General features: G+C 48.3%; 1 protein-coding gene across 1 annotated transcript in view; it reads right to left on the bottom strand.

The window, feature by feature from the left end:
* Positions 1–16,132, bottom strand: part of CUL2 (cullin 2) — a 419,462-nt gene that overhangs the window by 246,499 nt on the left and 156,831 nt on the right. Inside the window, exon 6 of the mRNA XM_030199038.1 lies at positions 4,577–4,671. Within this exon, the coding sequence (XP_030054898.1) occupies positions 4,577–4,671 (95 nt within the window). The remainder of the gene's footprint in view (positions 1–4,576; positions 4,672–16,132) is intronic.

The following is a 16,132-nucleotide window of genomic DNA, read 5'->3' as shown; positions in this document are numbered from 1 at the left end:
AAGACTGGTAATGTTCGTGTGTGTGTGTGTGTGTGTGTGTGATTTTAATGTTATATTGTTTTTTAATATTTAACTAACCGTTGATTGTAAACCACCTGTACACTTGTAAAAGGTAGCATATTTTATTTATTTATTTACAGCATTTATATCCCACAATTTCCCACCCATGGGCAGGCCCAATGTGGCTTACAACAATCTACATAAAAACACAGCATGTCAGGGGTCAAACAATTAATGTCCTAAAAGTATAATGGGGAAACGGCAAAGCGAGGTAAAGTAAAAGAGAAAGAGCAGAGGTGAGTAATGTGACACCGGGGTAAGACAGATCAGAAGGAAGAGATGCCTGGCGGGAGTGGTGCATACGCTTTGCCAAATAGAAAGGTCTTGAGGTGCTTTTTGAAAGTAGGGTGATCAGTAGTAAGTTTTACCAGTTTAGGCAGTTCATTCCAGAGATAAGCGCTAGAGTAGGAGAAAGTTGATGCATAGGTGCTTTTGTATTTAAGTCCATTATATACTGGGTAATGGAGGTTTAAGTACGTTCGTGAGGATCTGTGGGAGTTCCTTGGTGGCAAGTTGATTAGGGTGTCCATGTATGCAGGGGCTTCACCATAGATGATTTTATGCACCAGAGCACAAATTTTAAAAGTGATACGGTCTTTGACAGGAAGCCAGTGCAGTTTCTCTCGCAGAGGCCTTGTACTTTCAAATCTAGATGCACCATAAATGAGCCTGGCAGCCATATTCTGAGCTGTCTGTAGTTTTTTCAGAAGCACATCTTTGCACCCTGAGTAGATGCCATTGCAATAATCAAGATAAACTCGAGACATCTGTGTATCCAACAGAGCTCCAATGAACTCCAATTTCTGCACTGGAACAAGATGGGCCTTGGGATAATTTATTACAAACCCCAATAGCTCCAGCAGTTGAATAGTCATCTGCATGGACCGTAGAGCCCCGGCCTCTGAAGTGTTCTTCACCAGCCAATCGTCAAGATAAGGGAACACATGCACTCCCAGTCTGCGTAGAGATGCTGCGACAACTGCCAAGCACTTTGTGAAGACCCTGGGCGCAGATGCTAGTACTGAAAGTGCTGAGTTCCCAGTCGAAATCGAAGGTTCTTCCTGTGAGCTGGAAGTATCGAGATGTGAGTGTAAACATCCTTTAAAGCAAGAGAGCATAGCCAATCGTTTTCCTGAATCATGGGAAGAAGGATGCCCAGGGAAACCATCCTGAACTTTTCTCGGACTAGGAATTTGTTCAGGGCCCCTAGGTCTAGGATGGGACGCATCCCCCCTGTTTTCTTTTGCACAAGGAAGTACCTGGAACAGAATCCCAGCCCTTCTTCCCCTGGTGGAACGGGTTCGACCTCATTGGCCTTTAGAAGGGCGGATAGCTCCTCTGCAAGTACTTGCTTGTGCTGGGAGCTGAAGGATTGAGCTCCCAGTGGGCAATTTGGAGGCTTGGATGCCAGATTGAGTGTGTATCCTAACCGGACTATTTGAAGAACCCACATGTCGGAAGTTATAAGAGGCCTCCTTTGGTGAAAAAATATCAACCTCCCCCCGAAAGGCAAGTCGCCCGGTACGGATACTTTTACTGCGGCTATGCTTTCTGGAAGCCAGTCAAAAGTCTGTCCCTTGCTTTTGCTGGGGAGCCCTAGGGGCCTTCGGCGCACGGCGTTGACGAGAACGCACATGCTGGAACTGAGCCTGAACCGGCTGCCGAGAGGCAGGATTGTACCTACGCCTATTGTAGGAATAGGAAGCACTCCTCCTCCCTCCAAAAAACCTCCTGGATGAGGAGGCAGTAACAGAAGACATTCGGCGGTAGAGAGAATTTCATGGCATCATGATGCTTTTTCACCTGATCGACCATATCCTCTACTTTTTCTCCAAAGAGATTATCCCCTCGGCAAGGAACATCCGCCATTCGCTGCTGGGTCTTCTGATCCAGGTCCGAGACACGCAGCCATGAGAGTCTGCGCATCACTATACCTTAAGCAGCTACTCGGGATGCCACATCAAAAGTGTCGTAAGACCCCCTGGCCAGAAATTTGTGACACGCCTTCTGCTGCCTGACCACCTGGTGAAAAGGTTAAGCAAGCTCTGGAGGAAGTACTTCAACTAAACTGGACAGTTGCCTCACCGAGTTCCGTAAGTAAATGCTCGTGTAGAGCTGGTATGTTTGGATCTTGGCAGCGAGCAGCATAGCCTGATACGTTCTCCTCCCAAAAGAATCCAAGGTTCTAGATTCTCTGCCTGGGGGCGCTGAGGCATAGTCTCTAGTACTCTTGGCTCTTCTGAGAGCAGAGTCCACCACCATGGAATCGTGAGGAAGTTGGGCATTCATCATTACAGGCTCTCCATGGACTCTGTACTGGGACTCGGACTTCTTGGGAACCACTGGATTAGAAAGAGGGCAAGACCAATTCCGCATCAGCACTTCCCTGAGTGTATTGTGCAGGGGTGCCATTGCAATCTCTGCAGGTGGAGAAGGATAATCCAGGGCCTCGAGCATCTCAGCCCTGGGCTCATCCACAACCTCCATAGGGAACGGAATGTCCTTAGACATTTCCCATACAAAGGATGAGAAAGTAAGACTCTCAGGTGGAGACATCCTTACTTCAATCGGTGGAGTAGGATCAGAGGGAAGCCCACAAGACTCTTCCTCTGAAAAGTTCCTGGGGTCTTCCTCTGCTTCCCACGAGCGCTCCTCTTCGGTATCGGACAAAAGCTCCCTAAGAGTACCCCGAAGCCGAGCCTGTCTTAACGTCGAGGATCGACGACCTTGTGGATGTCGAGAAGTCGACCCCTGCCTGGACTCCGGTGAAGCTTCCTCCACCGACGTCGAGGGGGAGTCGACCCGGGTGGCAAGCGGCACCGAGGGCGGGGACCTCCTCAGAGGTGATGGCCCAGATGCAGTCTCTGCAGTCAGTATGGGAGGCGCAAGCACCTCCGACACCGAGGCCGACTGACGAAGCAGCCCTTCCAGAAGCTCTGGAAGGGCATGGATCTGCTCGTCGAGAGCTGCCATTGGAAAAGGCTGTGGGGCCGGTGCAGGAGTCGGTGCCAGAATCTGAGGGGCTCGAGAGCCGGTAACAAACTGCCAGACGACCGACGCATCGGCACCTCCTGAATGGAGGGTGAGCGATCCTTCCGGCGCCGACGCTTCTCGGGTGCCAACCCCCTCGGCTCCCCGGAGCTCTCGGTACCATGTCTGGAAGGAGATCGATGACGATGCTACTTCGCCTTCGCTCAACGCCCGTCATCGAGACTCCTCGGTACCGATGAAGATGACGTGGAATCCACACGTCTTCTCGGGGGTGGGTCCGACAAAGGTCGGTCCCGGGGGGCCTGCATAGCAGGAGGCCCCGAGATGGGTGGAGACCCACTCAATGCGTCACTGCTTCCAGCTCGATGCAGTCTCTCTGCAGCCATTACCTGCACTCCCGGTGTCGCTGCTTCCCTCGACGTCAATGTCGATGCCCTTGGTGCCTATGTCCACGTCGAAGGACCGGACCGCTCAGAAAAATGTTTCTCACGCTGAGCCTCTCGAGCCACTTGGGTCCACTTTTTCATCAACTTGTACAGCTTTCAAAAAGTTGGAAAGTGGTCGGGCCCAAGACACTGAAGACACCACGCATGAGGGTCGGTGCTCGAGATGGTCTGGTTGCAGCGAGTACAACGCTTGAAGCCGCTGGGAGGCTTCAATGACATGGGCGGGAAAATAGCGTCTGCGAAATCAAAAGGCTCGATGGTGCCAATGAAAAAGGGCACAAAAAAAGGGAAGAGACCCCGACGAGCAGCCTAAAAGGCGGCCGCAACGAAAATAAAGGAAACTTAAAAGGATGAAGAAAAAACTAAGAAAAAACTAAGGGAAACTTTTTTTTTTTTAAGTAATAATAATGAATTAAAGGAAAAAAGAAAAAAAGAAAAAAAGAAAACAGCTATAAACACTGCGTCGTCTCCTGAGCCGAATACTACAGTGGTAAAAAAAGCCCGACCGTTTAGAACCGCGGAGGAAAGAAAACTGATCGCATCGCGGGCGGGAAGCTGCCCACACATGCACGGTGGGTCGGCCCGCGCGACGGAACACTTGGGAGATTTCCAGAGCTTTGAAAAGTTTCTTCAGTCTTCTGGGCCGTTGCGGACGACGACCCACATGTAAGAATATTGAGCCTGCTTCTCCTCGGAGAACGTATGTTACAAAATGCCTATCTAGTGTTCAGAGATCCTCTTCACTTACTGTTATACCCAGATCTTTTTCCCTAATTTGGTCTGGCAAGCAGAGATTCATTTAGGACTTTGTTATACTTGCAGCCACCCAGTGTAAGCCTGAACATCAGCAAGAACAACCAAATCAGAATGCTGCTAAAGGGGAAACAAGTGTCCAAGATCCTAACGTTAATGTCAAATTTCCCGCCAAAATGTGGATTACCTAGATAAGTCATTAAAGGAAGATGTTCATTATATAAAAAGGTTAATAAATGTTTATTTATACATGTTCCCCCATTCATTTCTGCCAGTTTTGTACTACAAAAAATTGGTACAGATGTTAATTTAGAACTATGTGTTACCTGTATAAACAGTCCATATAGTCAGCTCCTCGACTATATTCTTCCCAGTATCGGTGATACATAACTAAAACTTGTTCTTCGGAATCCAGAACTTTCTATCAAAGAGAAATGCATTCAATCAGTTTTGAGAATATGTAGGATTTTTAGGCTGCATATCTACCTGCCATGCACAGCAACAGACAGATCACAGCACAAATGAATAAAGAAAATATGAATGCAGAATTTTTTTCCAAATAATAAATCAGTTACTTAAACTGAAGTAGGCTTCTGAACTGCCCAACTGACAAAAAATCTATTAATGCCATAGAAAAAAAAAAGCTGGCCTTCAAAGTTGAACCTTTTTCCCCCATAAATCAGCTCCAGTAACATATACCTGGAGCTACTTAAAAAAAAAAAAAAGTTTGTTTCAAATGACTCCCTTCACTATTACTGAGGATGCATAGACTAAGGGCTTCTTTAACAAAACGCGCTAGCGGTCCCCAGTGTGGTAATGCAGGAACCATTAGCGCAGCTTGGTAAAAGAGGCCCTAAATGAGAAAAATAATGAATTGTGGGTGGGACAAGCCAAGTCCCAACCAATAATTATTGTTTGTTGCCCAAGGGAATTCATTGTAGTAATATATATTTCTACTACTCCAGTCTCTCTCTCCTTGTCATGTTTCTTTACTTTGTCTACATGTGAACTCTGTTTCTGACAGTTCACCTTATTTGACCCTACATTTTCCTACATGAAGTATACATATAGGGATAAATGTGGTCAGCTGCCACAGAGGAAGCCAGAACTGCAAAATGTTCATCAAGTCTAGTACACAAACTTCTATAACACCGTCTGTATTGTAAAAATCAATGCTGTGCTCAGGCTCCAGCACAATGTTTAACAATCAAAACTGGGAGCAGCAAGGAAAAAGTACCCACGGTTTATCCTCTCTGACTCATCTATAAAGTAATTTTTTTTTAAAGGTAAACTATTAAATTTGGGTAGAACACAAACGTTAAATTATCGTCATGCTTTGCAAACTCATAATGCTCTTTTCTCTCCAAAGACCAAAATCAGGGCCAGCCCTGCCACTAGGTGGACTAGGTGTCAGCCAAGGGAAGCAACATTTGAAGGGCTGCAGAAGTATCTCAGCTTCCTCCCTCAACTTATCCCTTTCCCCAACCTGCAGCCCTAACTCTTCCTGGTCTCTGCAAAAGGTTCTCAGCACCAGACCTTTCAGTAAGGACATGTACTTGAGCGCTGCTGCCTTGCCCTCCCCAATTCATGTTTTATTTTATTTATTGCATTTGTATCCCACATTTTCCCACCTCTTTGCAGGCTCAATGTGGCTTACAATACAACATGAATGATGGAAATGTATAGGAGAATATACATTTAGTATAACATAAGGATCTTGGGTACTATGATAGTGATGAAACATGATAGTAGAGTAACAAGCAAAAGTTGTAAGACAATTCTGGATATATGTGTAGGGATTCACATTTGTTGATCTTTGTGGTATGCCTTGTTAAAGAGATGAGTCTTCAGTAGTTTGCGCAAGTTAGTTAATTTGTAGATCGTTTTCAAGCTGCGTGGCAGCTCGTTCCAAAATTGTGTGCTCAAGTAGGAAAAGGTTGACGCATGCGTTAGTTTGTATTTTAGACCTTTACAGTTGGGGAAGTGAAGATTGAGGAATGTGCGGGATGATTTTTTAGCATTCCTGTGTGGTAAGTCTATCAGGTCTGACATGTAGGCTGGGGCATCTCTGTGAATGATTTTGTGAACTAGGGTACATATTTTGAATGTGATGCGTTCTTTGAGTGGGAGCTAGTGTAGCTTTTCTCTTAGGGGTTTCGCACTGTCATATTTTGTTTTACCGAATATGAGTCTAGCCTGCTGTGTTCTGAGCTGTCTGAAGTTTCTTGATTATTTGCTCTTTGCAACCAGCGTAGAGTTCCTGTTGGGAAGAGGGAACGTAGCAATGCTAGAGTGTGGACCTCTACTGAAAGGTCAGCGCTGGCACTCAGCACCTTTGCAATAGCTGTGGAAAATGATGAAGGAGAAGATGCTAGACATGGGGCCAGGGTATGGAAGGGGGAATGATATGGGGAAGAGCATGGGCATTTAGAAAGGAGAAGGGGAGATGATGGACCCGAAGCTGGATGTGATTTAGGGAAAATACTGGAATGGGGAAGGGTGGTTAAAAGGGAAAGGAGAGATGCTGGCCACCTAGAGGAGGGGTAGAGAGAGAAAAGGGTTTCTGGACTAAGGATGGGTGGTAGTGTTTGCAGCCACCCCCAGTGAATGGGAGGGAGGAGTATGGTTTAAAATTTACCAAGGGCGTCAGATATCCTTAGGCTGGCCCTGAACAAAACTAGAAATAGCACTTCTTATACAAACACGTGCACTACTTTACAATTTCCCACTGGCAGCAACGCCAGGTCAGGGATCCAGCAACATATCATGATATACCTACAAACCTCAACAGAGATGAGCTATTACACACGGCTCTGAAGCACAAGCACACAATCAAGAGCCTCCTTCACCACGGATTGTTTTTCATATCAACAAAAGATTTACCCCCTTGTTTACTAAGCTGCATAGCAATGCCAAATGGGCTGTGTCGGCATTAGCGTACCAGAAGCCGCGCAGCAATGCTTAGTAAACAGGAGGGTTAATAAATAAAGATTGCAGAAAGATACTAAGAAACATATAACAAGAAAATTAAAGGGGAAAACTGGTAAAAAAAAACTGAGAACATCTTTTCAAATGTTAACTAGCAGGCTTATTTTTGAAAGAGAAGGATGCCCATCTTTCGACACAAAATGGAAGATGGGCGTCCTTCTCCCAGGGTCACTCAAATCGGCATAATCGAAAGCTGATTTTCAGCGTCCCCAACTGATTCTGTCATGGGGACAACCAAAGTTCTCAGGGGCGTGTCAGAGGCGTAGCGAAGGCGGAACTTGAGCGTGCCTAACACATGGGTGTCCTCGACCCATAATGGAAAAAGGCGTCCCTGACGAGCACTTGGGATGACTTTACTTGGTCCTTTTTTTGTTACGACCAAGCCATAAAAAGGTGCCCGAACTGACCAGATGACCACCAGAGGGAATCGGGGATGACCTCCTGTTACTCCCCCAGTGGTCAATAACCCCCTCCAACCCTCAAAAAAAGAGTCTAAAAATATTTTGTGCCAGCCTCAAATGTCATAATCAGCTCCATCACAGCAGTATGCAGGTCCCTGGAGCAGTTTTTGTGGGTGCAGTGCACTTCAGGCAGGCGGACCCAGGCACACACCCCCACCCCACCTGTTACACTTGTGGTGGTAAACATGAGCCCTCCAAAACCCACCAGAAACCCACTGTACCCACATCTAGGTGCCCCCTTCATCCTTAAGGGCTATGGTAGTGTTGTACAGTTGTGGATAGTGCGGTTTTTGTTTGGGGGGGGAGGGGTTGGGGGCTCAGCGCACAAGGTAAGGGAGCTATGTACCTGGGAGCAATTTCTGAAGTCCACTGTCGTGCCCCCTAGGGTGCCCGGTTGGTGTCCTGGCATGTCAGGGGAACCAGTGCACTACAAATGCTGGCTCCTCCCACGACCAAAGGGTTTGCATTTGGTCGTTTCTGAGATGGGCGTCCTTGGTTTCCATTATCGCTGAAAATCAGAAACAACCAAGTCTAAGGACGACCATCTCTAGGGACAACCTAAATGTCAAGATTTGGGTGTCCCCGACCGTATTATTGAAATGAAAGATGGACGGCCATCTTGTTTCGATAATATGGGTTTCCCCGCCCCTTCGCCAGCACTTCCTGCCCCTTTCTATTATGACCCTTCACGGGATATGTTACTTTCTAGTATTTTTATGTACAAGTTATATATAGCGAAGATACGTACCTGTAGCAGGTATTCTCCGAGGACAGCAGGCTGATTGTTCTCACAAGTGGGTCGATGTCCGCGTCGGGCCAGGAACCAGCATTTTTGCAACCAAAATATAAAAAAATCTTGCCAGAGTCTTCTGGTGTGCATGTAGCGCTCACCGTGCATGCACAGCCGATTTCCCACCTGTCGCGTGAGCAGCCACTGAGTTTAATCAAAAAGCAAATAATAAACAAAACTCCTCCAAAGAGCAGGTGGGCGGGTTTGTGAGAACAATCAGCCTGCTGTCCTCAGAGAATACCTGCTACAGGTAGGTATCTTCGCTTTCTCAGAGGACAAGCAAGCTGCTTGTTCTCACATGTGGGGTATCCCTAGCGACCAGGCTCACTCAAAACAATGAACATTGGTCAATTGGGCCTCGCAACGGCAAGGACATAACTGAGATTGACCTGAAACCATAAACAACTAACAGAGTGCAGCCTGGAACAGAACAAAAATGGGTCTAGGGGAGTGGAGTTAGATTCTAAACCCCGAACAGATTCTGCAGCACTGACTGCCCAAACCGACTATCGCGTTGGATATCCTGCTGGAAGCAGTAGTGAGATGTGAATGTGTGGACTGATGACCACGTTGCAGCCTTGCAAATCTCCTCAATGGAGGTTGACTTTAAGTGAGCCACTGACGCAGCCATGGCTCTAACATTGTGAGCCGTGACATGGCCCTCCAGAGTCAGCCCAGCTTGGGCGTAAGTGAAAGATACAGTGGGGGAAATAAGTATTTGATCCCTTGCTGATTTTGTAAGTTTGCCCACTGACAAAGACATGAGCAGCCCATAATTGAAGGGTAGGTTATTGGTAACAGTGAGAGATAGCACATCACAAATTAAATCCGGAAAATCACATTGTGGAAAGTATATGAATTTATTTGCATTCTGCAGAGGGAAATAAGTATTTAATCCCTCTGGCAAACAAGACCTAATACTTGGTGGCAAAACCCTTGTTGGCAAGCACAGCGGTCAGACGTCTTCTGTAGTTGATGATGAGGTTTGCACACATGTCAGGGGGAATTTGGTCCACTCCTCTTTGCAGATCATCTCTAAATCATTAAGAGTTCTGGGCTGTCGCTTGGCAACTTGCAGCTTCAGCTCCCTCCATAAGTTTTCAATGGGATTAAGGTCTGGTGACTGGCTAGGCCACTCCATGACCCTAATGTGCTTCTTCCTGAGCCACTCCTTTGTTGCCTTGGCTGTATGTTTTGGGTCATTGTTGTGCTGGAAGACCCAGCCACGACCCATTTTTAAGGCCCTGGCGGAGGGAAGGAGGTTGTCACTCAGAATTGTACGGTACATGGCCCCATCCATTCTCCCATTGATGCGGTGAAGTAGTCCTGTGCCCTTAGCAGAGAAACACCCCCAAAACATAACATTTCCACCTACATGCTTGACAGTGGGGACGGTGTTCTTTGGGTCATAGGCAGCATTTCTCTTCCTCCAAACACGGCGAGTTGAGTTCATGCCAAAGAGCTCAATTTTTGTCTCATCTGACCACAGCACCTTCTCCCAATCACTCTCGGCATCATCCAGGTGTTCACTGGCAAACTTCAGACGGGCCGTCACATGTGCCTTCCGGAGCAGGGGGACCTTGCGGGCACTTCAGGATTGCAATCCGTTATGTCGTAATGTGTTACCAATGGTTTTCGTGGTGACAGTGGTCCCAGCTGCCTTGAGATCATTGACAAGTTCCCCCTTGTAGTTGTAGGCTGATTTCTAACCTTCCTCATGATCAAGGATACCCCACGAGGTGAGATTTTGCGTGGAGCCCCAGATCTTTGTCGATTGACAGTCATTTTGTACTTCTTCCATTTTCTTACTATGGCACCAACAGCTGTCTCCTTCTCGCCCAGCGTCTTACTGATGGTTTTGTAGCCCATTCCAGCCTTGTGCAGGTGTATGATCTTGTCCCTGACATCCTTAGACAGCTCCTTGCTCTTGGCCATTTTGTAGAGGTTAGAGTCTGACTGATTCACTGAGTCTGTGGACAGGTGTCTTTCATACAGGTGACCATTGCCGACAGCTGTCTGTCATGCAGGTAACGAGTTGATTTGGAGCATCTACCTGGTCTGTAGGGGCCAGATCTCTTACTGGTTGGTGGGGGATCAAATACTTATTTCCCTCTGCAGAATGCAAATAAATTCATATACTTTCCACAATGTGATTTTCCGGATTTAATTTGTGATGTGCTATCTCTCACTGTTACCAATAACCTACCCTTCAATTATGGGCTGCTCATGTCTTTGTCAGTGGGCAAACTTACAAAATCAGCAAGGGATCAAATACTTATTTCCCCCACTGTATGCAATCTGCTAGCCAATTGGAGATTTTGCGTTTTCCAATGGCGACTCCCCTCCTGTTGGGATCAAAAGAAACAAACAAATGGGCGGAATGTCTAAAGGGCTTTGTCCGCTCCACGTAAAAGGCTAATGCTCTCTTGCAATCCAAGGTGTGCAAACTGCTTTCGCCAGGACGGGTATGAGGATGGAGAAAGAATGTTGGCAAGACAATTGATTGGTTCAGATGGAACTCTGACACAACCTTTGGCAGGAACTTAGAGTGCGTGCGGAGGACTACTGTATTGTGATGGAACTTGATATAAGGTGCATGTACTACCAAGGCCTGAAGCTCACTGACTCTATGAGCTGAAGTAACAGTCACCAAGAAAACAACCTTCCAGGTCAAGTACTTCAGATGGCAGGAATTCAGTGGCTCAAAAAGGAACTTTCATCAGCTGGGTGAGTACGACATTGAGATCCCATGACACTGGTGGAGGTTTGACAGGGGGCTTTGACAAAAGCAAACCTCTCATGAAGCAAACAACTAAAGGCTGTCCAGAGATAGGCTTACCCTCTACACGGCGATGATAGGCACTAATCGCACTAAGATGAACCCTTACGGAGTTGGTTTTGAGGCCAGACTCTGATAAGTGTAGAAGGTAGTCAAGCAGGGTCTGTGTAGGATAAGAAAGAGGATCTAGGGTCTTGCTGTCACACCAGATGGCAAACCTCCTCCATTTCAAAGAGTAACACCGCTTGGTGGAATCTTTTCTGGAAGCAAGACTCAGGAGACACCCTCTGAAAAACCCAAGGAGGCAAATTCTAAGCTCTCAACATCCAGGCCATGAAAGCCAGAGACTGGAGGTTGGGATGTAGAAGCGACCCCTCGTTCTGGGTGATGAGGGTTGGAAAACATTCCAATCTCCACAGTTCCTCGGAGGACAACTCCAGAAGGAGAGGGAACCAAATCTGACGCAGCCAGAAGGGTGCAATCAGGATCAAGGTTCTGCAGTCTTGCTTGAGTTTCAGCACAGTCTTCCCTACTAGAGGTATGGGAGGATACGCATACAGAAGGCCTGTCCCCCAATGCAGGAGAAAGGCATCTGACGCTAGTCTGTCGTGGGCCTAAAGCCTGGAACAGAACTGAGGGACCTTGTGATTGATTTGAGTGGCAAAAAAATCCACCGAGGGTGTGCCCCACGATTGGAAGATCTTGCGGACTATGCCCATGTTCAGTGACCAGACTGTTGTTTATGCCTGCCAAATAAGTGGCTTGGAGGAACATGCCGTGATGGCAAGCCCAAAGCCATATCTGGACGGCTTCCTGACACAGAGGGCGAGATCCAGTGCCCCCCTGCTTGTTGGTGTAATACATGGCAACCTGATTGTCTGTCTGAATTAAAATGATTTGGTTGGACAGCCGATCCCTGAAAGCTTTTAGAGCGTTCCAGATAACTCTTAATTCCAGGAGGTTGATCTGCAGACCTTTTTCCTGAAAGGATCAGGCTCCCTTAGTGTGGAGCCCATCTACATGAGCTCCCCACCCTAGTAGAGATGCATCCGTCGTCAGCACTTTTCGTGGCTGAGGAACTTGGAATGGTCAAAATGGATCGCATCATACACCAGTGGAGAGAATTCCAAAAACCTGGTGGACAGTTGGATGACATCCTCTAGATCCCCCGCAGCTTGAAACCACTAGGGTCCATTGAGCTGATCTCATATGTAGACGTGCCATGGGCATGACATGAACTGTGGTGGGCATGTGCCCCAGAAGTGTCAACATCTGCCGAGCCGTGACCTTCTGAGACGCTTGAACCATGGACACCAGGGACAGAAGATTGTCCACCCTTGTCTCAGGAAGATAAGCTTGAATTGTCTGAGTGTTCAACAGGGCTCCAATGAATTCCAATGCTTCGATCGGGGTGAGATGGGACTTGGGATAATTTATGATGAACCCCAGTAGCTCCAGCACCCGAATAGCCATTCGCATGGACTCCAGAGCACCCTCCTTCGAGGTGCTCTTCACCAGCCAATCGTCGCGATAATGAAACACATGCACACCCAGTCTGTGTAGCAGCGCTGCGACTACAGCTAGGCATTTGGTAAACACTCTAGGCACAGACGCCAGGCCAAAAGGCAGTATACGGTACTGAAAGTGCTGTGTTCCCAGCCGAAATCGAAGGTACTTCCTGTGAGCTGGAAGTATCGAGATGCGAGTGTAAGCATCCTTTAAGTCCAGAGAGCATAGCCAATCGTTTTCCTGAATCATGGGAAGAACAGTGCCCGGGGAAACCATCCTGAACTTTTCTCGGACAAGAAATTTGTTCAGGGCCCTTAGGTCTAGGATGGGACGTATCCCCCCTGTTTTCGTTTGCACAAAGAAGTACCTGAAATAGAATCCCAGCCCTTCTTCCCCTGGGGGAACGGGTTCGACCGCTTGGGCCTATAGAAGGGCGGATAGCTCCTCTGCAAGTACCTGTTTGTGCTGGGAACTGTAAGAATGAGCTCCCGGTGGACAATTTGGAGGTTTGGATTCCATATTGAGGATGTATCCTGACCGGACTATTTGAAGAACCCACCAATCGGAGGTTATGAGAGGCCACTGTTGGTGAAAAAATATCAACCTCCCCCCCCCCCCCGACTGGCAAGTCGTCCGGTACTGACACTTTTGCTGAGGCTATGCTGAACTGGAGCCAGTGAAAAGTCCGTCCCTTGCTTTTGCTGGGGAGCCGCAGTGGCCTTAGGCGCATGCTGTTGACAAGAATGAGCGTGCTGGGACTGAGCCTGGACAGGCTGACGAGAAGCAGGAGTGCACCTATGCCTAGCATAGGAATAGGGAGCACTCCTCTTCCCGCCAAAAAACTTCCTAGATGAAGAGGTAGTAGCAGAAGATGCCCAGAGGGAGAGAGAATCCATAGCATCATTGTGCCCTTTGAGCTGGTCAACTAGATCCTCTACTTTCTCACCAAAAAGGTTATCCCCCCAGCAAGGAACATCCGCCATCCACTGCTGGACCGAATGATCCAGATCAGAGACACGAAGCCATGAGAGTCGGCGCATCACTATACCTTGGGCAGCGATCCTGGATGTTACATCAAAAGTGTCGAACGTACCCCTGGCCAAGAATGTTCGACACGCCTTCTGCTGCCTGACCACCTGGAGGGAGTGCATCAACCAAGCTAGACAGTTGCCTCACCGAGTTCCGCAAGTGGATGCTTGTGAACAACTGGTATGTCTGGATTTTGGCAGCAAGCATAGCGGCCTGATACGCCTTCCTCACAAAAGAGTCTAAGGATCTAGATTCTCTGTCTGGGGGTGCCGAGGCATAGTCCCTAGTACTCTTGGCTCTTCTGAGAGCAGAGTCCACCACCATGGAATTGTGAGGTAGCTGAGACTTCATCAATCCAGGCTCCCCATGGATCCGATATTGGGATTCAGTTCTTTTCGGGATCACGGGATTAGACAGAGGGAATGATCAGTTTCGCATAAGGACTTCCTTCAGTAAAGGCCGTTGCAGTCTCTCTAGGTGGAGAAGGATAATCCAGGCCCTCGAGCATCTTAGCCCTGGGCTCATCCTCAACATCCATAGGAAAGGGAATAGAACAGCCATTTCCCAGACAAAGGGGGTAAAGGATAGACTCTCCGGTGGAGAAAGTCTCCTTTCTGGTGGAGGGGAAGGTTCAGAAGGAATCCCATAGGACTCATCAAAGATAAGTACCTGGAATCCTTCTCTTCCTCCCACGAACGCTCATCTTCAGTATCGGACAAGACAACTCTCAGAGCTGTCCGAAACTGAGCCTGCCTCAACGCTGAAGAACGACATCCTCGATAGTGGTGCCGAGACGTCGACGCCCGCCTGGACTCCAGTGAAGCTTTCTCCATCGATGTTGAAGGCGAGTCGACCTGGGTGGCAGCCGACACCGATGCCGCAGGCGGAACCGAGGTTGGGGACCTCACCACAGGCGAAGGGCCAGATATCACTGCAGCAGACGGTTCGGAAGGCGCAAGCACCCCTGACACCGAAGCAGAATGGAGCAGTAGCCCAGAATCTCTGGAAGCAGGGCCCTGACGCGCTCGTTGAGAGCCGCCGTTGGACAAGGCTGTGGGGTCAGTAAAGGAGCCAGTGGCAGAATCTGTCGAGGCTCGGGACCAGGTACCGGGCTGCAAGACCGACACATCGGCACCTCATGAATAGAGGGAGAGCGATCCTCTCGGCACTGATCGGGTGCCGAATCCCTCAACGCCCCGGAGCTGGCTTCGGCCTAACCCCTGGTAAGCCTTTCCTCAGCTGAGAGGTGCCCACCTCTACCACCGGTTGCCTTTCAGGTGCTGTGGAGGACTTGCAGCTCATCTGCATATCCTTACAGCCTTCTCCGGGGTGACACCCAGGTCCACCCCGATCCACTCAGGCCTCCGCTCTAGGTGCGCGGCGGGCATTTTTTCTCTTTGTATCTAATCTTTTTCCAGTTGCTAAGTACCCTTAATCGTTTATGGCCCTATTCACATTCTTCCTAGCTCTGTCCCTTCCTAATCTTTTCCCTCACCCCCTACCTCTTTCCGCTACAGGAACTCACTTACCATCCATTGACTTCATCACCTCACCTTCTCTCCTACCCTCTTCCTCCCTCTTGGTTTTAATCTCCGTCTCTTTCTTCCCTCCATTTTGCCTTCCCCATTCCCACCTAAATACCTCTCGCCTTCGACGCCTTCGTGGCCACAACCTCTCCTACTCTCCTCCGCTCTCTTTTACTCCTTCTCTTACTCTCAGCTGGTGACAATCAATCCCAATCCTGGCCTCCTCAACAACTATTATCCAAACTCTACCAGAGCTCACCGTGACCTCTCTAACCTCATCTCTATTCCTCTACTCCCCTCCTCTTCTATTCTCTTGCGCCCTATGGAATGCCGCTCTATCTGTAAACAAACTCCCCTATATCCAGGACCTCTTTATCTCGCGTCCCCCTCCATCTGCTCGCCATAACAGAACCTGGCTCTGCCCTGATGACTCTGCTTCAGTCCGCAGCCCTGTGCCCTGGCGGTTATCTATTTCACCATACTTCTCGCCCTGCTGGCCGTGGGGGCGGTGTTGGACTACTTCTCTCTCCCTCCTCCAGTTTCAACCCCTTCTTCCACCTCAATCTCACTGTTTTCCTCCTTTGAAGTCCACTCTATCCGCCTTTTCTCTCCTCTACCTCTTCAAATAGCGGTCATTTATCGTCCCCCTCATAAGTCCCTTCATCCTTTCTCAGTGACTTTGACGCCTGGCCTTGCCTTCTTCCATGATCCTTCCTCCCCCTCTCTCATCCCTTGGTGACTTAATATTCCTGCTAATGATCCTTCCAACTCTTATATTTCCAAGTTACTCGCTTTAACGT

The sequence above is a fragment of the Microcaecilia unicolor genome, chromosome 1 (assembly GCF_901765095.1).
Source record: "Microcaecilia unicolor chromosome 1, aMicUni1.1, whole genome shotgun sequence".
In the NCBI taxonomy this organism is placed as follows: domain Eukaryota; kingdom Metazoa; phylum Chordata; class Amphibia; order Gymnophiona; family Siphonopidae; genus Microcaecilia; species Microcaecilia unicolor.
This window is presented reverse-complemented; position numbering and strand designations above follow the sequence as displayed.